This window comes from Borostomias antarcticus (genome assembly GCF_949987555.1).
Source record: "Borostomias antarcticus genome assembly, chromosome: 1".
NCBI classification, from domain to species: domain Eukaryota; kingdom Metazoa; phylum Chordata; class Actinopteri; order Stomiiformes; family Stomiidae; genus Borostomias; species Borostomias antarcticus.
The window spans coordinates 21255634-21281376 of record NC_140234.1 but is presented as its reverse complement, the minus strand read 5'-3'; the positions used below and the strand labels follow the sequence as shown (position 1 = coordinate 21281376).

At 41.9% G+C, this 25743-nt stretch overlaps 2 protein-coding genes across 3 annotated transcripts; both read right to left on the bottom strand.

The window, feature by feature from the left end:
• Positions 1–61: 61 nt before the first annotated feature.
• On the bottom strand, positions 62–6381 carry LOC311309540 (NHL repeat-containing protein 3-like). 2 transcript variants are annotated; one of them, XM_084438867.1, is made up of 7 exons: positions 6219–6381; positions 5685–5840; positions 3106–3256; positions 2727–2927; positions 2540–2631; positions 1772–1884; positions 62–1637 (listed from the first exon to the last, which is right to left on the bottom strand). In XM_084438867.1, the coding sequence occupies exons 1-7, from the start codon at positions 6309–6311 to the stop codon at positions 1406–1408; spliced, it is 1038 nt and encodes a 345-aa protein (XP_084294993.1). In that variant the 5' UTR covers positions 6312–6381; the 3' UTR covers positions 62–1405. The 2 variants fall into 2 exon arrangements, with proteins under 2 accessions (XP_084294993.1, XP_084294994.1); XM_084438868.1 differs by having other exon boundaries at positions 5685–5837.
• Positions 6382–13026: 6645 nt separating this feature from the next.
• LOC311318063 (sodium- and chloride-dependent GABA transporter 2-like) lies at positions 13027–22764 on the bottom strand (the record flags this gene model as incomplete). Its single annotated transcript, XM_084449264.1, has 14 exons — positions 13027–13179; positions 13378–13548; positions 13635–13735; positions 14722–14824; positions 14989–15123; positions 15311–15423; positions 17098–17222; positions 17348–17451; positions 17568–17702; positions 17857–17989; positions 18170–18257; positions 18436–18573; positions 18804–18938; positions 22611–22764. The coding sequence occupies 14 exons, from the start codon at positions 22762–22764 to the stop codon at positions 13027–13029; spliced, it is 1788 nt and encodes a 595-aa protein (XP_084305390.1).
• Between the last annotated feature and the right edge of the window lie 2979 nt (positions 22765–25743).

Here is a 25743-nt window from a genome sequence, read left to right as displayed (position 1 = left end):
TGCTACAAATGAAAGAATGACCCACTATGCAACAGTAAAGCATAGAAAAACATTAGGCTAAATGCTGTTGTACATGACACATTTAAAGTTGGATACATTTCAATCTTGATGCATCTTATAAAGAACAATACAATGTAAATTAGATCTTGCATATAAAAAAAGAAATAAATTAAGAGCCACACATACACATACATAAAAGCATAATCATTATTTACAGTCACTCACAGCTTTCCAGCCAAAGAAAGAGTAATCATCGCTAATCAGGCCTACTCTTTTCTACGGAAGAGCATTAGGGCCAACAGCTGAGTTTTTTTTTTAAGCTTCTGAGTTTAAAGTCAGAAATTCTGACTTTTTTCTCAGAAGTTATTTCTGACTTTTTTTCTCAGAAATTCGGACTTTTATCTCAGAAATTCTGACTTTAATCTCAGAAGTTATTTCTGACTTTTTTCTCAGAAATTCTGACTTTAATCTCAGAAGTTATTTCTGACTTTTTTTTATCAGAAATTCTGACTTTAAACTCAGAAGCTTAAAAAAATAATAAACTCAGTTGTTGGCCCTAATGCTCTTCCGTACTTTTCAATACATAGGCACAAACTACAGCACAAATGATATCCATCTCATTGTGCATTGCTCCTCTGTATGATGTGCACCTTCGATACCTGATTGTGATTTGTACTATTGTGTGATGTTAACCATGTATTATGTGATGCATATATTGCTTAATCTTTATAGGTACAACAGATGGAAATTAGTCTCTGGCTACACTCTGGCTTGTTTACATTCTTTCGTTCATTAACTTGCACTGTCCCTCCCAAATAAACTTGAAATTAAATGAAATAAAACACATACACAAACGAACACAAACACATACACAAATACGTCCACCAAAACACATCCTGTACCAAACTCACAATAAGATTAATTTGACACGGAAGAAAAATAGGTGCTTCATTATCAAGAGTTGAGGTCTTCATATCATTCTTGATGATTATTAAAAGTAGCTGCCTTGGAAATAAAATGTATTGCATGCATTTGAACAACATAATCAAATAGTTGTATTAGCATCTGATCACTAAGTGATCGGTGAATCCCATTGAAATTGAAATTATTCCATTAGCCATGCATTCTGTTTCAGAATTGTGTATCATATTTTGTACTGTCCTGTCATTTGCACTGCCCTGTCTTGTTCTTGCACCACGTCTGTTGTCTATTCATTGTATACACCAACTGTCCAGAACAAGTCAGCATACTTCATGAATCCAATCCAAAGTTGTTTGTTTCTCAAAAGGTTCAAAAGTTGTGCCTATTTACATATAATTTATATATACAGCATGTTATCCACATACTGTATACTATTCAAAGATAAGAGTGCCATTGTCTAAAGTTTAGACTCCAAACATACCATCTAAAGATTAAAGGGCGTGAACTTTTGGGCCTGCTGGGCTCCAATCTCTGCCACATACAGAGCCCCGGTCTTCAGGTCCAGGTCCACCAGGTGGGGCTTCACATCCTCAGCCAATTGGATGACACTAACCACCTGGCACTGACCAATCACGCCCACTGGTGGAGCTTCCAGCACTGAGATCTGATTGGTGTTCAGCTGCACCACCACAAAGTACTTCTGGTCTGGAGTCAACCTAAAAGTAGCACAGCATCATACAGTACATTATGTTATCTGTAAATGTCACCCTTTAACAAAACAACATGATAAACAAACATGCAAACAAACAAAACATTTAGTCAAATTAAAGAGTACTAATCTATTACATACCTGACAGAGTAAGGTGCATCTTCTGTGAAACAGCTTCCCCACGTCCCCAACCAGTCCCCTGTCACAGAGTTGAACACCTGGATCCGCTTATTTCCTCTGTCAGCAACCCAAACCTGCAAACCACCACATACATGCAGCAAAAATCCATTCTTCCTTTTCTTCCCAATTAGTTAGAATTGGAAATACTCCGTTTATGGGTCAGCAACTCACTTCACTGGATTATAGTACACACCTCTGCACTACATACCCTGTCAAAGTCAGCACTAATAACAATAACAGACTGACCCTGCGACAGTGTTCGACGGAGCGCTGCTGAGTCAGCTCCATAGTACATTAACTTTTACAAACAGGGCATACTTACCTACTTGACTAACACTCAAGTCTTGCACACCTTAGGCATGTTTGCACAATCTAGGCATACTAAGCCCACCTACCTGCACTATTGTACACTTGAATTACTGTACATTTTGTATCTGTTGTAAATTTTTGTATCTAGTCCGAATTGTGTTACTTTGTTCTATTTTGATGCTGTAACAGTGATCCCGGGGATCAATATTGTACCTACAACTACTACCTACAGTATTACTACTACATGTACACTACATGTACTACAACACTACATACCCTGTGAAAGTCAACACTACATACCCTGTGAAAGTCAACACTACATACCCTGTGAAAGTCAACACTACATACCCTGTGAAAGTCAACACTACATACCCTGTGAAAGTCAACACTACATACCCGGTGAAAGTCAACACTACATACCCTGTGAAAGTTATCCACCGCCACACTATGAGGGATGTAGAACTGTGCCAGACCTTGGCCCTTCTCCCCATGCATCCACACCACCTCCAGATCTACAGAGAAATCAAAAGATCGTCAACACAGTTCAAAGACCTACGGTATTTCTGAGGCTGATAAGATATGATAGTTTCCCATCCTATTTCTTCACCTTGGGACAGCTTAATGAGACGGTTGTTCATGCCTCCATCTCCGTCCACTATGTAAATCTCTCCAGAGCGGTGGACGAATATCTCTGCAGGCTGGTCAAACTCAAGAGGGTTCACCCCAGACCCAGCCTTCCCTGGGGAGCCCAGCACCTGGAGCAGTTTGCCCGAGGGGGAGTACTGCTTGATGGAATGACCATAGGGGCCTAGAGGACGTTGGGGTAGAAGGTAGTGCTATCATCAAGTACAGAGACAACATAATCACTCCCAGAAAAAAAGTCAACAGGCAGGTGCCAAATGTGTACAATTGTTTGTGTATAAACATACTTTTGGCATGGCACTTGTGAGCATGTGCGATGTATATAACATTTATCAAAGGCTCACCATTTCCGACATCAGTGACCCACACAGTGGGGTTGTCCTCTGCGTCAGCCACGAAGATCCCATGGGGCATCTCCAGGGTGGTAGTGTTCCAGGCCATCAGGAACTCTCCATCCGTTGTGAATACCAGCACCTTGGGCACAATCTCCCCTCTCTGAGAAATGAAGCAGTGTGGGTAATTAATAAATAAATCTTTTGAGTGTGACCAACCGTTTCTCTCTACCCTCTCATAAAAGACACATTTTTCATTGTGGTATTAACATGAAAACCAGTATACAAAAACAAATGCACTCGTATCAGAGTGAGTGAGTGAGTGAGTGAGTGAGTGAGTGAGTGAGTCAGTGAGTGAGTGAGTGAGTGAGTGAGTGAGTGAGTGAGTGAGTGAGCAAGTACGTTTATTTATATTGCACCTTTCACAGAGCAGGGTCACAAAGTGCTTCACAGGTACAACATAGTTAAACTAGAAATGGTGCACACAGAGCACAGACATCCGCCCACGCATGCGAGCAAGACGTGTGGTATTGCTGTATTCCTTAGGCTGAGAGCTTTATGCCACTCCTCGTGGCAAAATAAGTTTCTGACCTCTGGAAGGCTACAAATCCTAGCGGCACTAACATCTCCGGCTAATTTACACCGGAGGAGTTCGCTGCTGCCCTCCAGCATGTTAAGCCATGGAAAGCCCCGGGGCCTGATTCTATCTGCCCAGAGCTGATACTCCCTGCCGTGCCTGCCTTGAAGTCCTGGTTAAGAGCGTTCCTCTCTTCCTGCTTGCGGCAACTCAAGATTCCCAAAATCTGCAGAAGAGCCCTAGTTGTTGCGATCCCTAAGCCGAACAAGCCCGAAGGGGACCCCAAGAGTTACCGCCCCATCTCTCTGTTATGTATCCCCTTCAAGATCCTCAAGCGTCTCATCTACGCCTGCGTCGAACTAATCATCAACCTTTTGCTCCCGCAGGAGCAAGCCGGCGTGGGAGATCGACCGTAGATCAAGTCACTTTGATGACTCAAGACATCGAGGACAGCTTTTTGGCTAAAAAGAAGGCCGGAGCCGTCTTTATAGACCTGACGGCTGCCTACGACACCGTATGGCACCGCGGCCTCACCTGCAAGCTGCTCCGCCTGCTGCCGGACAGGCACATGGTCAGCATGATCATGGAACTTGTCCGAAAGCGCAGCTTCACCCTCACCACCGGTAGCGGACAGCGAAGCAGGTTGCGACACTTTAAGAACGGTGTCCCCCAGGGATCTGTCCTGGGCCCCCTCCTTTATAACATCTACACCTACGACCTGCCGATCACAGTCTCCAGGAAGTATGCCTACGCAGACGACCTTGCGCTGGTGCACTCAGCTGGAGACTGGCAGGCCGTGGAGGAGACCTTGAGCCAGGACGTACAGACACTAGCGGCATACCTCCGGAAATGGAGATTGAAGCTCAGCGAAGCAAAGACGGTGTCGGCGGGCTTCCACCTTAACAACAAGGAAGCCAAACGTGAGCTCCAAGTGCACATCGATGGAACACTCCTGCCATGCAGCGCCGAACCAACCTACCTAAGTCTCGCTTGCCGGGCCGTGGAGCCTAACCACCTGCTCCACGACAGGCCCACTGTAACAGCGGAGCCTCCCCGGTGTCTCAAGTCGAGACACCCTTTTGTGCCTGCCGCACGGGATCTCCTGCAGCAATGCAGAGATCTTAACATCAGCGTGGCAGGATGGGCAGACCACACCTGGCGTGCGGAGTGGGAGGCAAACATCCCGGGATGGACTTGCCCAGACCGGCGTGGGTGAGTGGGAGGCTTAACCGCCTCCGGACCGGTGTCGGACGCTTCCGCTCATCGATGCACAGATGGGGCTTGGTATCCTGCGCGGTGTGCGACTGTGGCGCAGAGGAACAAACCGCAGACCATGTCATCCAGGACTGTCCAATATATCGGACAACCAATGGAATGCATGGCCTGACGGTTGTGGATGACAAAACGGTTACATGGCTCCTGGAGGTGTGTCTGGATATATAGCCCGGGTGACCCCTCACCCAGGCTCGGGGTGGTAAAAGGATAGCCCCTCGGCCCCGAGCCTGGGGGGGAGTGAAACATCTACACCCAAACGAAGAAGAAGAAGCAGAGTGTCACAGCGCACCACCGTTTTCAACTCAATAAACGTTTTGCTAAGTTTTGACTGGGCTGAACAAACTCAACCCTGGATGTCTCCCAAACCCCCACAACCTATACATTAAATAAAGCTAACAATCTGTAGTTTTTAGCTGTAAGTGTTCATTTCCTCCATTTTAAATCCCAGTCGAAATATTGAAAAATAAACTATGTTTGTAGGCTAGTAACATGCTGTAGGCCATGCATCTATCATTACATGCCAATATTAAATCAATGTGATGCTTTGAAGGCACAACAATTGCATTGCCAATGAATATTAGGTTAGAAAATAAAACGTGTGCCCGATTTAACATGACTTTCGGTATAAACCACTTCCACTTCCAATTTCATGTCTGAATACAAATACAGATAATTTTGTTGGATGAACAGATATAGATACAGATAATGACATCCCGGTACACCTCTTCTCACTACTAACCTGTGCGACATACACCACACCAGCGTACTGGTTCACAGCCACTCCAAACACCTCACCACTGAAAAGCTCTGGAAATTTGGGCCAGGAGATATCCAGCTTGTAGAGAGGTCTTCCCTGGAGTCCGTAATCCTGTTTGTAGCCTGAGGTTTCTGACTGCTGAACAGAGAGTATGGTAGAAATAAACATTCATATGACATAGAGAATGCTCCCAGCAAGTCCAAAGTCCCAGCACTAGATTGTTGGCTAGATTCATGAGAAATATGTAGATGTGTGTACACACTGATGGAACAGAAAGTTCTATCTAATTTGCATATTCTGTCAGATGTGGGTCAGTTTACACTCCAGCTGAAGATGTAATGTGAGATTTCAAAGAAAGCCCTGTATTACATAGGGATAGCGGGAGGGGGGGGCTCTCCAAAAACCTTGACATTGAGATCTTTCAAGTATTTGAAACATCCTGTACTGACTATTAGCATAGTCTTATTATTACTATTATTATTATTAATAAAGAAAGAATGGAGACGTTGTCGCTACCTTTGAATTAATGGTCCCATACAACACCATCATTAGCAGAAAGATAGTTCCCATTGTTGTCGCAATCAAACAGTTATGACTTCTCCTTTTCATAGGGTAAATACTGGTAGACTAGAAAGGTCGACTACTAAATAGCTAAATTTATTGTGGGTAACGTCCACACAAGCACCTACGCCTCTTCTGCGCCAGCCTCACGTTTGACAAGCAACAATACTTCCTGTTTTGGTCATATGACCGAAGGACGGTTTGCAGTCACGTGTTACTGCTCAATGGCCGGGGGGGGGGCAAAATTGGGAAATTCTGGTACAGCCGGAGAGCAATAACCGAAAATGGGGCACCAAGGGGCTGTGCGACCAAAGAACGTGACTAGAGATAGGAGAGGAGGGGAAATGGCCAATGTCACAAATGCAATGCCCATATCCCGCCACTAGAGGCGCGATAACAACTTTCCGCTTGACCAATGTGTGTCGTTACCATGGATGTATTAATATAACTGGATACAGCCACTCCATTCACTGGCCGCTATCAACAATGAAGCCCTATTGAACCGCGCCATCTTGGCAAATTTGTAGTCATTTGACTATTTCCGGTGACTTTTGACTTGCGTAGTTGTGCTTTTCTGGCCTTCCGGTGACTTTTGACTTGCGCAGTTGAGCTTCTCTGGCCGACGCGCGTCCACGAAAAAGTTCACATTTATCTGAAATGTAGACGCGCGTTCCGGGCTCTCCCCGCTTTGATTTAGCAATGAAAACCGGCTTGCATATTAACCTGTTTTTGTCAAATATATCAATTGGAGAAATTATTTTTTCATCCAGGCATCTTAGTTTTAACAGGTTAAATATAACTGAACATGTTTCGTTTGCTAGTAGATGGTATTCATTCCGTTCGCGATAACGTTATTGCAGCCAGGCTAAATTCCTCCAGGGAGCCAGTGACCGGCGAGTTGAAGAGCTTCACTCCCCGCCAGCAGGAGCATTGGCCGCGGCTACCGCATCTCGGATAACCCGCTGAGTTCCTGGCTGCTATTTCACACTCGCCCTTGATCAATCCCAATACCGATCCATGGTAATAATGAATCAATCGTTCAGATCAGATCGGCAGTGCTGCATGCATGTTACAACATCATTGTTAGCTTTATTAACATAACCATAGCCTACATTTATCTCTCTAACGTTAGGCTATCCATCTTACACCAGTCGGCCATTCGATAAATGGAAGCGGTCAACGCCAACGTTGACTGAAAACACCCAAACTCAGTGTATCGTTTCATCTTCATGCTACACATCAACTCCTTTACATTGTATGTGAATAAATTCCTGTTATTCTAAAAATATCCAATTTCTGTCCATTCCTGGAAAAGGCTAATAATTGCTGTCAAATGATCACTCCAGTTTATCACCGTATCCCACTACCATTTCAACTATGCACAGGAGGTTGTCTTGTGGTCATTTTCATTAAAAAATGATTAGCCTGATCAGTTTGTTGTATGTATTAAGCCCTTTTTGAGCGGTATGCTTGTATTAATAGCTTATAGCTTGCCATACTCACCAACCTTGGGACCTCAGAAATAGGGAGCATTTCCAAACCAAATTGCGGGGGGGGGCATTAAAAGCATTACAAATTAGACATTAAAAGCATTAAAACGAAATGTGAAACATTATATATATATATATATATATATATATATATATATATATGTGTGTGTGTGTATGGAGCAATTGTTTTTAATTTCCGACTTTTGTCTGTGCTGTTCAGTAAATGTGCATCTGTCCTAATTTATTGTAGCCTATCTACTACACAACCTAGTTCAAATTTATGAATCTCCCGCGGCGTGATCATTTCCAAACCAAATTGCGGGGGGGGGGCATTAAAAGCATTACAAATTAGACATTAAAAGCATTAAAACGAAATGTGAAACAGCATGACAACATACATATTCCTTGATTATTTGTATGCTGTGTTGTCCCGTCTGAGTTTGTCCTGTTCGTGATTGGTCTCGTGTTCCCACTCGATAGGCTTGCACCTTGACGTTGGTGAGTGGGCTTTAAACCAAGACGGGCTGTATGTGTATGTGTGTATGTATGTGGTTTGTGTGTCATATTCTATTATTGAAATGTAATAACAGAAACAGTGTGCCTCCTCTTATCCTCACAGCTCAAGCCATTTTTAGGAGACCAGTTCACACCTCAACCAGACCTGCTGCTGTTTAGGACCTGCTTTAAGCCCTTTTTTGTGGTGTCCGTTTTCTGTGTTCTGTGTCAAGTAAGCCAACCCACCTTCAATGCAGTGTAGCCTCCACATTTGAATGGTTACAGCAGTCTTGTCGTCTACAAGCAACAGTCTCTGGCTTTGCATGGCAATTTATGTAGTATCATCCGAGTTCTACAAATGCTGTACTTTTTTGTACTGTAAGTAACCCCTCAATTATTCAATTTTACTGGGGAGCAGTGACCATAGCCTACTTGCAAACCCTCCTGACTTCCGCGGGAGATTCATAAATTTGAACTAGGTTGTGTAGTAGATAGATAGGCTACAATAAATTAGGACAGATGCACATTTACTGAACAGCACAGACAAAAGTCGGACATTAAAAACAATTGCTCCATACACACACATATATATATATATATATATATATAATGTTTCACATTTCGTTTTAATGCTTTTAATGTCTAATTTGTAATGCTTTTAATGCCCCCCCCCCCCGCAATTTGGTTTGGAAATGCTCCCTATTTCTGAGGTCCCAAGGTTGGTGAGTATGGCAAGCTATAAGCTATTAATACAAGCATACCGCTCAAAAAGGGCTTAATACATACAACAAACTGATCAGGCTAATCATTTTTTAATGAAAATGACCACAAGACAACCTCCTGTGCATAGTTGAAATGGTAGTGGGATACGGTGATAAACTGGAGTGATCATTTGACAGCAATTATTAGCCTTTTCCAGGAATGGACAGAAATTGGATATTTTTAGAATAACAGGAATTTATTCACATACAATGTAAAGGAGTTGATGTGTAGCATGAAGATGAAACGATACACTGAGTTTGGGTGTTTTCAGTCAACGTTGGCGTTGACCGCTTCCATTTATCGAATGGCCGACTGGTGTAAGATGGATAGCCTAACGTTAGAGAGATAAATGTAGGCTATGGTTATGTTAATAAAGCTAACAATGATGTTGTAACATGCATGCAGCACTGCCGATCTGATCTGAACGATTGATTCATTATTACCATGGATCGGTATTGGGATTGATCAAGGGCGAGTGTGAAATAGCAGCCAGGAACTCAGCGGGTTATCCGAGATGCGGTAGCCGCGGCCAATGCTCCTGCTGGCGGGGAGTGAAGCTCTTCAACTCGCCTGTCACTGGCTCCCTGGAGGAATTTAGCCTGGCTGCAATAACGTTATCGCGAACGGAATGAATACCATCTACTAGCAAACAAAACATGTTCAATTATATTTAACCTGTTAAAACTAAGATGCCAGGATCAAAAAATAATTTCTCCAATTGATATATTTGACAAAAACAGGTTAATATGCAAGCCGGTTTTCATTGCTAAATCAAAGCGGGGAGAGCCGAGAGAGCCGGGAACGCGCGTCTACATTTCAGATAAATGTGAACTTTTTCGTGGACGCGCGTCGGCCAGAGAAGCTCAACTGCGCAAGTCGTACCGTACCATATAGGCTAACATAGGCCTACTTCTTTGTAACACAAAAAAACAAGTTTGGTTATTTTATGAATTTATTATGGGTCTTCTGAAAATGTGATAAAATCTACTGGGTCAAAAAAATACACACAGCAATACTAATATTTGGTTACATTTCCATTGGCCATTTCACCTCAATTAGGCACTTTTGGTAGCCATCCACAAGCTTCTGGCTGAATCTTTGACCACTCCTCTTGACAGAATCAGTGCAGTTCAGCTAAATTTGTTGGCTTTATGACACTTGTTTCTTCAGCACTGCATGTTCTCAATGGGGTTTAAATTCTCCACGACTGGGAAGGCCATTCTAAAACCTTAATTCTTGACTGATTTAGCCATTCCTTTTTATACCACTTTTGACCCAAATGCGCCCAAGACCCAACCTTCTGGCTGATGATTGGTGGTGGAGGACCCCATTCTGTGAGATTGCAGTGCACAGATGGAAGGGATAACACATCCCTCTACTCTAACTCATGTGGTGTAATAATAACACATCCATCTACTCTAACTCATGTAGTGTAATAATAACACATCCATCTACTCTAACTTATGTGGTATACTGTAATAGTAACACATCCATCTACTCTAACTCATGTGGTGTAATAATAACACATCCATCTACTCTAACTCATGTGGTGTAATAATAACACACCCATCTACTCTAACTCATGTGGTGTAATAATAACACATCCATCTACTCTAACTCATGTGGTGTAATAATAACACATCCATTTACTCTCACTCATGTGGTGTAATAATATCACATTCATCTACTCTAACTCATGTGGTGTAATAATAACACATCCATCTACTCTAACTCATGTGGTGTAATAATAACACATCCATCTACTGTAACTCATGTGGTGTAATAATAACATATCCATCTACTCTAACTCATGTGGTATACTGTAATAGTAACACACCCATCTACTCTAACTCATGTGGTGTAATAATAACACATCCATCTACTCTAACTCATGTAGTGTAATAATAACATATCCATCTACTCTAACTCATGTGGTATACTTTAATAGTAACACACCCATCTACTCTAACTCATGTGGTGTAATAATAACACATCCATCTACTCTAACTCATGTGGTATAACAGTAACACATCCATCTAGTACTCCTCTACTCTAATTATGTTCAAATTTAAGTGAGGGTCAAGCTCTGGCCATTCAGAGCCCTCTTGAAGTTACATAAATGTAAGCATGTGCGTCATGTTGTACGGACCTACAGTAAGTTGGCATGGCGGTGAAGGACCCCATTCTGTGAGATTGCAGTGCACATTGTGATGTTACCACCACATTGGCTCGCACCATTCAAAATAGCTTATTGGCCCATGGTGTTTCTCCCTCTTCTCCTGCTTTTGTCTGGTTACTGTAAACCCAGCCTCACCTAAAGTAAAAAAAAAAAAAGGTTTAAGTCCCACTGATTGTCACACACCTGAATGTGTGAAATTTGTTCTCCGCATTTGACCCATCCCCTGGGGGAGCGGTGAGCAGCAGCGGTGCCGCGCTCGGGAAGAGGGAACTTAAGTATCTAGACACTGGCCATGTTTGATCAGCTGGTTCATGGGTGTGGTACAGCTGAAAATACAAGTTTGGTCACATAAAAAATGCATAATTTTCTAAATTTGCTTACAGTTACAGTAAACCTACTCTGGACACCTACGGCCGTGTTTGATCAGTTGGTTCATGGGTGTGGTACAGTTGAAAATACACAAGTTTGGTCATAAAAATGCATGATTTTCTCCATTTGTTTACAGTTACAGTAAACCTAAGTCTCTGGACACCTAACGGCCGTGTTTGATCAGCTGGTTCATGGGTGTGGTACAGTTGAAAATACAAGTTTGGTCACATCAGAAATGTATGCTTTTCTTTTTGTGTGTTGTAGATAAAAGTGTCTTTGACAGGTAATGTTTCAATGGCAAAGAGAACATGTTAGATTACTGTGTCTAATGTAGAGAAGTGTGTTTAGTGTTTTGCAAAACACTGTGTGTAGTGATATACAAAAAGTGTGAGGCTTTGCTAAAAGTTGTACAGATCTGGGCTGAGGTTTTGCTCAATGAGTGTCAGGTTTCACTAACTGTGTGTTCTTCTTAATTTTAGTGTTGAAGCAAATCGGAAAAAAAACTGGTATTGGCCGGGTTTCCCGAACAAGTTAAGAAGCTTCTTAACTCCAAAGTACTTCTTAACTCCCATCCAAAGGGTTGCTTAAGAAGGGTTCCTTAAGAAGGTTCTTTATCGGGAAACCCGGCCATTATCCTTTGTGTTGTACTACAATAAAGGCTGATTGAAAATACAAGTTTAGTCACATCAAAAATGTATGCTTTTCTCCTTTTGTTTTATGTGCGCACCCAGGATAGAAGGTCATCAGTGTAACTGCTTTAGCCACTGACTGCTATCATTAATGTTATGGAAGCTGCTGCTAGTTGTTGTGAGCTCATGAGCTAACTGGCTATCCCGCTCTTATTGTGTTAGCCTCTCCTAACCAGTGGTCCCTACTGGGATCCTAGTCCCCTGTCACATGAATTATTATATAAATAGAAGTATAAGGTTTTTAAAATAATTTATGACGTACATAATTTAAAAACTGGTGATAGTGGTGGTCTCTCTTTTTCCCCTTTCTTTTCTTCTCCTCCCTTCTTCCCCCTTCTTTTCCTTTCTTCCCCCACTTAACAGACTATTGTTACCTAGCTTTGGCGCGGTAGCCGAGCATTAAGCTGTCACAGTAGCCTAGTGATCTGTAGACCTGGGTACAAATTCAGACCAAGTCAAATTAACTTAAGATATATCAGCTTTATTTATTTGCTGCTGAAGCCAACAGCTTTCTAGGCATGAAAAAGAAAATATCTTATTCTCATTCACTATTAGGAAAATTTACATTTTCTTAGCCTGGATCATGCGTTAAGCTATTACGTATAAACTGAGGTGTGATTTTAACCATTTGAACTGAGTTACACCAACAAAATGCATTAATGCACGGAGGCCTGTGCTGTCTGAGCATCCTTTCTAGTTTAATCTATCTTTGTTTTTTGTTTTTAAATCTTCATCATGGCCACCTTTACTTGGATTTGAATTCAGACTATTGTAATTTCTCAGTCTGAATTCAAATTGTCGTCAGCTTCTAGCTCCTGTATCCTGAGTGGATCAGCCTCCATTCTTATGGGATCTTGATATCTGCGTTTCGGCTCGCTTCCTGGCTGGATCGCAGGAAGCCCATCCTCAGGGCGACAAAGGACTGACAAACGCTGTCAACATAAACAAAACAATAATGTGTACATGAGATGTGCGTCATAGTTACAGTCTGATAGTTTGAAAAAGCAGACAGTATCGAACACCCCTCCTTTCTGGTGCCTTGCCTGTTCACCTGTCAAATGTATTGACAACCTGCAGGACAAGGACATTCAAAATGTAACTGCAAAATGAGCATATCCAAAAGCACTAACCTCCCTTAGGCTGCCTGTGCCAACACAGATCTTGCCAATCCCCCATGCTGGCACCAGAAGGATGGAGGAGAGAGCCATGGTCAAGCCTAGCGCATATGCCCAGTCTGGGTACACGTACAAGTAGTCAACCCTAAGAGGCCTGTAGTCCACCAGGGTGGAGATGATGGAGCCCTGACAAAAGAGGACATTTAAAAAATCGAATCTATAAAATGTCATCTAAGTAAGGACACACACACACACAAACAGTTCAGACATACCAAACACGCCAGTGGCGTGAGGTAACGCCAGCACAGTCTGAAGAGAATATTCGGCCGCTGCCCCGTCATGTCCTCCATGATGTCACACACGCGATCAGCACCTAATGGTAGCAGGGAGAGGACTAAACAGCACACTCATCTATTGAAATAAACTCCTCAATAAAAGATAGGAAACGTTATTCCAGTCGATTGTTTCTCCCCTTTAATAATACCATATTGGTATTATAATAATAATAATAATAATAATAATAACTTTCTTCATTCTCTTCATTTATATAGCGCCTTTCATAAAACCCAAGGTCGCTTTACATGGGGGGCAGAACAGACAAGAGACAAACATGGTAGACAGAGACACACAACATTAAGAAACGGAAGCTAGAGGTCAAAGGCCATGTTAAAGAGGTGAGTTTTAAGAAGTTTCTTGAAGCAGTCCAGAGTTGGGGCGTTGCGGAGTTCTACAGGGAGGGAGTTCCAGAGGGTGGGAGCTGCCACGCTGAAAGCTCTGTCCCCAAAGGTCCGCAGTCTGGTTCGGGGGATGGAGAGCTGACCGATGTCTGAGGATCTGAGGGACCGTGACTGAGTGTAGGGGTGGAGGAGGTCGGTGAGGTACTGAGGTTATTATATTTTATATCGTTGGAAAGCCTGATTAGTCACCTTTACAAAGAGGTACAACTTGTAAAGATGCATTTGTGGAATGAGCAACACAACTAAACGTGTGGGAAGCGGCCAAAAAAATGTGCCAAAATCCCCTGGGGGGCTATCCACACGTGTAGCTGTGTAGCTCATTCCACGAATGCAGGATCGTTACAAGTTGTACCTCGTTGTGGTGACTAATCAGGCTTTCCAACGATATAAAATACAATACCAATTGGTATTAGTAAAGGGGAGAAATAATCAACCGAAATAATGTTTCTGAACTTTATTTTGAGGAGTATAGTTTTCTAGTGACATGTCAAGAAAACACTTTGTTGTTACGGTATGAAGGGTCACACTGCTCTCGCTCACACACACACACACACACACACACACACTGTAATTCTTGTCATTTGTGCTTTTGACTTAATTGGTATTTTAGAAAAAAACTCACCAACGATCCAGCCCATGACCAGAGACTCAAACATAGCCATAAAGAAAATACAAGCACCATTGCAGGCGTAGAATTCAATGAGCTGGAAGGCATAGATCCCTCCCTGGAGAGAACGCATTGACATGTGTGTTAACTCTTGATCTGCTCTGACTGTTTGTTTACAGTTCATTACATCTGCTGTATTTACTTAACCGCCCTTCTCTGTCAGTTTTGGTTCTCACATCAAAAAACACATCTTCCTTTCAAGTCTATGTTTTCACGTCTAACCTGTGTGACGTAAATCATGTTTGTGAGGAGGCAGGAGACACAGAAGAAGAGGATGAAGAGTTCTCTCCAAGCTCTTCTTCGCAGCATGGGGAACAAGTCAGTCATGGAGGTTGTAATGCAGTCAAAAGTCACAAACTAAAGATAGAGAGAGAGACAGTGATATACGGGGAAATGGTACAAATGGTTCATGAAAATGGTACAAAAATCTAAAGATGGTTATTATCTTGAATGTCTGAGGATGAAGAAGAAATCAAAAATTGATTGAAAGAAACAAGACATTTGAATCCCTGTTGAGACCGCTGAAGTCATGTGCCATTCTCACCTGTGAGTCCACTCCCAGCAGGAAAAGCATGATGAAGAAGCAAACAGCCCAGAGCTGAGGCAGGGGCATCATGGCTACTGCTTGGGGATATACAATGAACGCCAAACCAGGTCCTATGCAATAAGAGTATACAGGATAATGAATGGTATACAAATGTTAAAAAAACAAAGGCAATGTTTTGTTCTAAGACAATGGGACAACAGCAATAAGTTTCATGTGCGTTGTGATGTGAGTTGATTTGATTGTATAATTGTAAAACCTACATTTGCGTAATGCTGTTCAGTGACTATTGCAATTAATAATTGATAGATAGATAGATAGATAGATAGATAGATAGATAGATAGATAGATAGATAGATAGATAGATAGATAGATAGATAGATAGATAGATAGATAGATAGATAGATAGATAGATAGATAGATAGATAGATAGGAAGCCTTTATTTAGACAGGGAAGAACATACTGAGACCAGGGCCCGTATTTATCAAACTTCTCAAATTTACTCCTAAGATCACTGCTAAGAACTGACTTGAGAGTAAAAAAAGTGGCTTAAAGCTGCGCTTAAAAGTTAGTTATCAAGCATCCAGCTCTCACTTTAAAGTCGCACAGAAATGAAAAAAAGCATTCTGTCTCATTTTGGTTCACATAATTGGTCAGTGTAATTCTCAGCACTTAAGACACAATTCTCAGCACTTAAGACTAAAATGGCACTTTAAGAAGCTTGATACGGGCCCAGGTCTTTTTTACAGATGTGCCCTGCTTACAGACAACATACTGTAATACAGAGTACAGAAAAATACAAGAACAGTGACAGCGCGGAGACATCCATGACAATCTACAAACATACAGTCAACGAATACAGTAATACAGTAAGAGAACAAAAAATAGTGACAATGTACAGGGGTACAGAGTAGGCCTGGGTAAAAAAAAAATTGATTAATCAATTCTGAATCAAATGATTCTGAACCTTGAATCAATCGATTCTGAACCTTGTGAATCGGAATCGATTCTTGAAATTCAAATCGATACCCAGCCCTAGTACAGAGTAGAATAATTATTAAAGTACAGTAAGAAAATGACTAGCATCAATGGCATTTGCAAACTACAGTCCCGATAGGTATCAGTTAATAACTCTTTATGTGTTTGTTGGTCACACTTTACAATAAGGGTCTCAAAAAACACTGTTAACTAATGCTTATTTAGGTTTAGGTTAGGTTTCTAATGTTAATTAATACCTTCGTTAAGGTTAGGGTTAGGGTTAGGTGAGTTAACCTTAGTTAACATAAATAACATTAGTAAATGGTTAATAGAGACATTAGTTAACTGTTACTTAATGCTTAATAATGCATTAACTAATGCTTATTAATGTACCCTTATTGTAAAGTATTACTGTACCTGTTTGTTTGCAGGGGAATAAGGGACGGGAGCTTGTTTTGTTTCTGAAACGAGTTCCAGAGTTTAGGGCCAATAATGTGAGAAGCAGCATTTCCCCAATTTGTTTTAACTGTAGGGACGTTTAATGCTTGTAGTACATGGCAGCTAGTGGAATAGTTTGAAACATGAAATGATAGGAGTCTGGATAGGTATAGAGGTGATTTGGGAATGAGGGCTCTATACGTAAATAAGACTCCATGTTGTATTCTCCTGAGCTCAAGGGATGGCCACTCCAATTTTTGGTATTTACACGATAAAGTGGAAGAATCTAATTTCTAAATGTCTTTAGTATTTACACTAGATGTTCTAAACCTATCAGAACATTAAATCCAAGGTTATTGTATTGCAATACCTGACTCGACCACCATTTCGATTGGAACACCCTGTTTCTGGGCCATGAATCCAAGAACAGAGAAGACTGCAAACCCAGCCACAAAACTGGTGGCGCTGTTCAGCAAACTCAGCCACAGACAGTCCCTAAACACAAAAGACAGTAGCCTTGTTCAAATTCGAACTAATCACTAAATATCTACACATAATCTGTGTTCAGACTCATAACTCCTACAGTGTTTTCCAGTGCATTCATGGTTGTCTGCACTCACTTGTAACAGTTGTTCTTATTTTTGTTAAAACTTCCCAGAATTAGTAGGTTTCCCGCTCCAACACTGTATGAGAAGAAGACTTGATTTCCTGCCTCCAACCACACCTATTGGGATTAGAGTTCATCAAGGCAAAGTTAATAGCCAAGACCATGACTCCCAAAAAGTTTTTAGTACCAAATTTGAGATCTTAATCAGTTGTGCCTTCAGACAGATGGGTTACCTGATGGTCTGCCAGACGAGCCAGGTCAGGATAGAGGTAAAAGTAAACACCGTCCCAAGCTCCAGGTAAAGTCAACCCTCTCACCAGCAGTATCAAGAGCATCACATAGGGAAACGTGGCTGTAAAATACACCACCTACAAGTAAAAAGAGAATAGGCTTGAATCACAGAAAATTGTGTGAGGAAGGCTACAGACATTTGACACATTGTAGGATGATATGATTTATACTTTTGGAAATGTTTTTATTTTCACTTTACAACGCAAGTCCTTTCAATTAATGGTTCTTTACCTTGCCTGTGGACCGGACTCCCTTCCAGATGCTGAAGTAACAAACAGCCCAGCAGGCTAAGAGACACAGCAGAAGCTCCCACCTCACACTTCCCATCTCCTCTATGCCCCCAGACATGGCCAACACCCGACGCCTGCGGTTGAGAGCAGGCGGGTTGTGTGTAAAAATTAACAAGGAAGGATGAATAAGAGTCTGGGCGAGGGTGTTAACAGCTGCACATCACATTCCTGATATGTACTCACTCCCATGATAATGATATATTAAGGGGTTCAACCAAGATCTAATAATACAGAATTTCCATTACAGTACTCACTCCCAGAACTCTATAGCAGCTGATGTGGTGTTGACTGCTGAGGTCCAGTTGACTGTGTGATTGGTTGCAGTGAGGTCCACACATTTATCTTAGCATGAATCAACAGGGAGATTAGGATAGGGTTAACCTACTCTATTCAGTCTCTGTTCGCATTTTGTAACTGTGGGCATCAACCCTTATGAATTGATTCAGGCATTACTATTATTATATAATTTATGTAAGGGGTTCGCGTCTGAGGCAGGGCACCATTGTTCAGTCTGGAATACCTGTGTTCCAGATGTTTCCACAGCTGGCCCAGGGTAGCACGGTTCTTAAGGAGAACACCAGGTAGAAGAGAGACCAGGCTAGGACGATGATGTAAGCACTACCGTAGAAATGGATGAGTAGTTCAGCATAGCCCAATCCTTGAGATATGAAAACAGATGTAGATCAAGTTGAACGTTTGCATTTTATCACATATTCTCTTTTGTTCTTATCTGGTCGTGATCTACTTTCGTTCTTTGTTGAGAAAAGAGTGGAGCGGTTTGCGAGTGAAAGTTTGAGAGTAGAAATAAAGACTGGGCCTTCATGGCTGTTCAAACCAACTGAAAATACTTTCTAGGCAAATAGAAGATTAATGAGGATCTCAACACACCTTGTGCAAGTGGGCAAAGTTTCCTCCAACAGGTGACAATGCCCTCCTGGGTGTACTGACCAATTATTGTGTCCAGCAGGAACAGAGGTATGCCCAAAACCACAGCAGATACCACATAAGGTATTAGAAACGCCCCTGAATATCATCAAACAAAGACAAGTGCATAATTGAGAAATACAGCATGAAGCGTTGGAAGCAAATATGTTGAAAACAAATGTTGAACAAATACCTGTTCAATATTTGGCTGTATTCCAAATGCTAGGGCTCTACCCTAAGAGAACATAATCAGGGCCACGCCCACCTCAGCCATATTGAAGGGCGTTCCAATCTGAAGGGTGCAAAAGAGCCTCCTCTACTCCTTTCGAAGGGCCCTTCATAATGGTCATTTTTGAAGTGAACAGGTCACTTTTGCTCCCTTCGCTCCCACAACTCTTTGCGACTGTGACGTTGGTCAATAATTTATCAACAGATATGGTGGGCATTGAGGCGACAGTAATTTGGCTACCTAGCTTAATGGTTTGTGGACATTGTAGCTAAATCTGTCGATGGAAAAAATATTTTTAGCAGATATCTTAGTTACATCATCATTGAACTAGCTATCGGTATTGTTTTTTATTATATGTGTGGTAATTATTCAGTTTGACGAATTTACGATGTAGCTAGCTAACTAGCATTAGCCCAAGTTGGCAGCTGCTGGTCAGAGATGAGACAGAACTCCAGCCCGGCGAATAACCCTCCGTCGCGGGAGGGGAGGGTGCATCAGTCGGCTGTGACATCACATGACAGTACCAGCCTACGTTATGTCTGAATACATTCCAACGGCTAATTCCCTCAAAAGAATCCCTCCAGTGCACAAGCAACTCCCCCAAAGATAATGACGAGAAGCACAAGCTGGCAAGTGGAAAAGTTCAAGCATAGTTGTGTTTGGCTAAGATATCAATGGGACATTGGACGCAAAACTAGCAATAGCCGATCGGCTACAGCTGTGTCAATGTGCTAGTCATAATCAATTTAAGCAATAAACCACGAGAGGCCGTGTGTTATAGTTATTTTATAACTGCTAGGGGGGGTTTAGGCACTCCGCTTCGCGTCGTGCCTAACAGCGCCCCCTAGCTGTTATAAAATCACTATAACACACGGCCTCTCGTGGTTTATTCACGTTTAGGCCCCCCGAGCTCGGCGGGTTAGCCGCAAACTTCATGCTGCAACGAGAGATCCCGTCTCTGAGTGGACAGCTGTTCAACTCACCTGGGACCAGGTCCCCTGAAGCTATTTCGCCTGACTACCCATCGCGATGTTGTGAACAGAATGAATACCACCTACTAGCAAACAAAACATGTTCAGTCACAATTATACTGTTAAAACTAAGATGCCTGGATAAAAAAAAAACTTTTCCAACGGATATATTTGACAAAAGTAGATTAATAAGCAAGCCGATTTTCATTGCTAACTCAGAGCGGGGAGAGCCATGAACGCGCATTTGCATTTCACATCTGTTCTTGGACTACAAGAACGCGTCATTGATAGCCTACCTTTGACTGCTCATGTCAAAGGTACCAATTACGCGTTTTTTTTAAAGATAAAGCGCGGTCCTATAGGGCTTCACTTCACGCCATCTTTGAAAAAAACTTCGAAATTTAAAGATTAGATTTCGAATCCTGGGGGCCTGATCAAATGGGAGGCGCATTAATACTGAAAATTGAATGATATGGTCCCAGGTGTGTTACAAAATATTTTAACACGGCTTCCAGCCAATCAGAATCAAGAACCAGAACTAACCGTTGTATAGCCTAATAATGGATTTAACGTAATGACGTTAAACGTTAACCACCACGACCAATGTCGATAGAATTTGTTGTTGATACAGCATGTGAATCTATCAGTATACTTCAGCTGAATATTTATTTTTATTATTATTATTATTATTATTATTATTATTATTTTTTAGTAACTTTAGGTTCACATTAGGCTACATAATACTTGCAGTAATCTACTTGCCAAATGACAAATAGGCAATTCCAAATTGCCTGCAGAAAAAGTAGCCGTCTGGCTTGTTGTAATGTCACCAAGCAGTCGTATCCACTGGACAGAACACTGAAAACTGTAGAAAACGAAAAATGGGTAGGCCACTTCCAAAATCAAAATGTAGGCTACTGTTTCTCTTTCATTTGGATATTTAAGTGTTACCTTTCAAGAGATGGGGGGCCCTCAGGGAGTGGAAGTCCCCATTTCATGGTGATGTTGTGCAGGACACAGCGGGTCAATAGCCTATCAGTTTGCAGACCTTCTCGAGTGCATAGAGATTACTTAACATCCAGAAAATACATGCATCAAGTAGATTTTAACAACCCATTCACATTTTTAATGTGGTAATATAAAGCTTAAACCTGCTTATTATCAATTAATTTAGTGTTATATGTCTAATCATTTGTCATGTTTAAATTAGGCTACGTGTTTCAAATACATCTGCGTATTGTGAACTTAACAGAGCACAATACGAATTAAAATTGTGATTTCTAATAATGGCAAGCACTATTGATGCGCATTGGGTATTTACACAAGCCCTATACACAGTCAGAAGTAGGTGTAGATTTTGTATAGCTACAAAAAGATCGGAGCTACTAAAATAATTCTGAATGGCGAAGTGCACGTCTTCCCCCTGCTCACAGTTTACTCGCAAATTCGGTCTGCTCACGTTTCATGAATGAGACCCAGTGACTTTATCAATCCTGAAAGCAATTTCAGTGATGGTATTTGCGTTTGCTATTTAATAGGCTACGTTTGAAGGGCAGGCACTAATTCCTTCATTGTGAAGAACTGTGCTCTCTTCTTCAAGTTGCGAGATGGCAATTTAGGAGATGGCTGGCTTAGTAGCCTAACTCAATTTCGAAACTATTTGAGTCTATAAGGTAAAAAAAAAGTGTACTATGTGCTATTTTTGTATCGATTCATTTTACTTTATTTCCCCACGCTCTGGGTTATTTCTAGTGTCTTGTGCCACGGTGTCATGCTAGATCGAATAATTTTATTATTTTTATGGTTGTGCGCTGCAGGCTTAACTATTATATCGTTTTGCAAAGCTTTTTGTTCACCAGTCAGGCTTCAGGCAACAGTAGACTTTTTACTGTAGTAGGCCTATTACTTTTATAGGCCTATATGCAATGCTTTTTTCCCCAGGTGTGGGTCGGGATAAATGAATGGGTGTGTGAGACGAGGGAGGGGGAATCAGTCGTATCATAGGCCAATGCTCTCCTGCTAAGTGTTTCGTTTTAGGTTCAGTTAACGTTTAATCGGTTAACCTAACCTATCCTTAAACAGAACCAAAGCATCATCTCAGTTCATATCTCGTTTATTTTTACAGTAGGTGACAGTGCGTTGATAGTGCGTATCCCCTACTGCCATTCTTCATGATTCCAGTTCTGTACCCAAACACTCGCGGGGAGCGCAGATAGCCTACAATGGGGCCCGAATCCGCACGAGGAACATTGAGCGCACCTTTGGCGTGTTGGAAAATGAAATAGTTAGTAACTTAATAGTTAAGCCTAGCCTAGCCTACTGCTTTTGCGTTTTCGCTCCTCTTCCATGGTGCAATTGTGGGATACAACACGCAAAACTCCTTATTTAAATAGGGCTGTCTTCAAACTTTTGCTCCTGTTGTCATTCACGCAATTTTCCTTGATCACCTACAAAATGTATTCCAACTAAACGTGCAATCTGAAGGACTGCCAACGCAATGTTGCGCTCTTTATTTGGGATCTTAGGACCTTAGAGTCATATTTGCAAAGGATCTAGCATAGGCCTACTCACCTCCTCCGTTCCTATAGCAGAGATAGGGGAACCTCCATACATTCCCCAGGCCAACTATAGTTCCAGCAGTAGCTAAAAAATACTCAGTCTTAGAGACCCACTGATCCCTCTTTTCAACATCATGGTGTTCTTCATCCTGTTCCTCCCAGGCCATCTTCTCTCCAGCTCCCTGATTCTCTCTCCTGTTCGCCTCAGTCTCTTATATAGAAGCCCATTTCCGCCACTAAAAAAATTATGCTTAACCGAGACCAAAAAAAAAAATCTCATAATAATGAGAAACGATGGTTACGTATTGTAACCCCACAAGCTCATTTTATTGGATTACCAACCGTCCTCTGGAAAAAAAAAGAGACACATGCACGCACCTGCAGCCAATCAGAGTCAGGTGCGTGCATACAATGTAAAAGGGCTGCAAGTCCACCAATCTTCTCCTAGAACTGAAACTTTCAGCGAGCAGACTGGTGTTCAGCAAACGGTCCTAGCCCCGTGGGGCTTCGCTCTAGGCTACTCATAGAACTGGGTTTCCAATATGTAACGTAACCAGTGTTCTATTTCGTGGAGCTCTGCCCCACACGGCTCGCTCGACCGCACCATACACTCATGCTGAACCCATTCCAAAGAACTAGCAGCCAGGCCGAGGGCCAGAGATCAAAGGTACCATGGTTGGCATGGTTGGCACCAGCCCAACTCGCCACACTTTGCCAGCTGAGAGCAGGGTAAGGTACGTGGAGAGAGGACTGGACAGGGAGCGGTTACGCACAGTAACATACCAGGCCTCAGCCTCACTCCCAGGGCCATGACGAATCAAGTTAGGGGGTGGTCCTGACCGCAGCTGTGCGCTCGACATACCGTGCCAGTGCATGTACTGGGAGCAACAGGTGCAAATTAGCATCTTCCTTCGGAGGATAGAAAGCTTGCAGCAACAATTCCTGCGCGACATCAAAGCAAGGAGCAAAGGGAAGGGTGGTGGAGACTGAGAGCATTTCTCCTGCCAAGCTGCATAGCGTTCCAAGAGCAGCCATGCAGGTGACCGTGGCATGCAAGCTAGGAACTGCCCATATTCCCATTTGGCCCGGACTGCCACTGGACTGCGAATATATTCTGATGTCTAGGTCCAAGGTGGGCCTTGCTTGAAAGGAGCAGTCCAAACATTCCGCGGAATTCTGTGACCACTGGATTTTGTGACCGGTCACAAGATCCGGTGGTCACAATTTTTTTTTTTAAGCTTCTGAGGCACAGGTCTGCTTTCTGTCCCCGGAGTTAAAACAAAACATGGAGAAGCAGCATTCAGTTTTTATGCTCCACATATCTGGAACAAACTTCCAGAAAACTGCAGGTCTGCTGCAACTCTTGGTTCTTTTAAAACAAGCCTGAAGACTTTTCTTTTTGCCACTGCTTTCTAAGAGGAGCTATGTTTACCAGTATACTGCACTGTAACTTTTATTCCTATATTCTATTTGTCCTGCTTTTTGTTTAAATGTCTATAATGACTTGCTTTTTGTTTTAATGCTTTTAATTTGTCCTGCCTTTTGTTTTAAATGTCTATAATGTCTTGCTTTTTGTTTTAATGCTTTTAATGTCTCATGTAAAGCACCTTGAATTGCCCTGTGGCTGAAATGTGCTTTATAAATAAACTTGCCTTGCCTTGCCTTGAGTTTAAAATCAGAAATTCTGACTTTTTTCTCAGAAGTTATTTCTGACTTTTTTCTCAGAAATTCCGAGTTTTTTTGTCAGAAATTCTGACTTTAATCTCAGAAGTTATTTTTTGACTTTTTTCTCAGAAATTCTGACTTTAAAGTCAGAAGTTATTTCTGACTTTTTTCTCAGAAATTCTGACTTTAAAGTCAGAAATTCTGACTTTAAACTCAGAAGCTTAAAAAAATAATAAACTCAGTTGTTGGCCCTAATGCTCTTCCGTAGATTTCCGCATGTTAATACAACGAAATCTGTGACCACCGAAATGTGTGACCACCGGTCACAAAATCCGATGGTCACACATTTCGGTGTGTTAAATACACCGAAATGTGTGACCACCAAAAAGTGTGACCTCCGGTCACAAAATCCGATGGTCACACATTTCGGTGTATTAATACACCGAAATGTGTGACCACCGAAAAGTATGACCACTGGATTTTGTGACCAGCGACAATAATGCCATCACTCATGGAGCGAGGCCTGTGGCTGTGTTATGCCTATGGTATTGTTTCTGAATGAATAATATGGGAAAAAACGAGATAGTGGGTTGAAGCCAGGTATATGACCACCAGGGGGCGTATATTGCCACAATCTATTCTATTATATCTGGCTTATTATATATTACATTATATTAAGCTTTATTATATTTTATATAACATTAGGCTATATTATATTATTATATAGCCAATTGCAGGCTACAAACGAAGGCATGAGTCAAAGCAGAGCAAGAAGGAAAACTGACAGTCTACGTGCTTGTCAATGCACAATATTATTAATATTATTTGTTCTTAATATTCTTTATAGTGTAATTTATTTGTTCTTAACAGTCATACTATTCCTTATTTCTTCTAAATATTACATTTCTAACTCTTGTCATCGATTTTCTCTATGCGTTCATATGAGCAAACTATGCCCCTATTTTAGTACTGTTAAGGAGTGCCACAAAAGATACATATGGCAAAAAGGTGTGAGGAGGGCAAACCACCCTAGAAAAGTAGATTAGGATTTGACCCATTGATGAAGCAGGTATGGTGTGGTCACAGATCCTGCTATCAGAAATCATGACCTGCCAATTGCTGGCCCTGTGATCCTAAATGTGAATAGTTTGGTCCACACAAAGGTAAGAGTATAGCAAACCACCATTAAAGAGTACACACGGGTTAGGTTCATCTATTGAGCAGTAATGGTGTGGTCCCAGATTCTGATGGTAGGCTGTAGTCCCATTGCATGCATAAAGTTGGCTACACATCGTCAGAAGATGTTAGTTTTATAATAAAAACATTGATACCTCATTTGCAACCAGTTTAACACCATAGAGTTTAGGGTTAAGGTTAGGGTGAGGGTAAGGGTCAGGTGTAGGGTCAGGTTTAGGGTTAGGGTTAAGGTTAGGGGTTAGGGTCTTCCTTAACCCTAAACTCAATGGTGTTATGGCTTAACT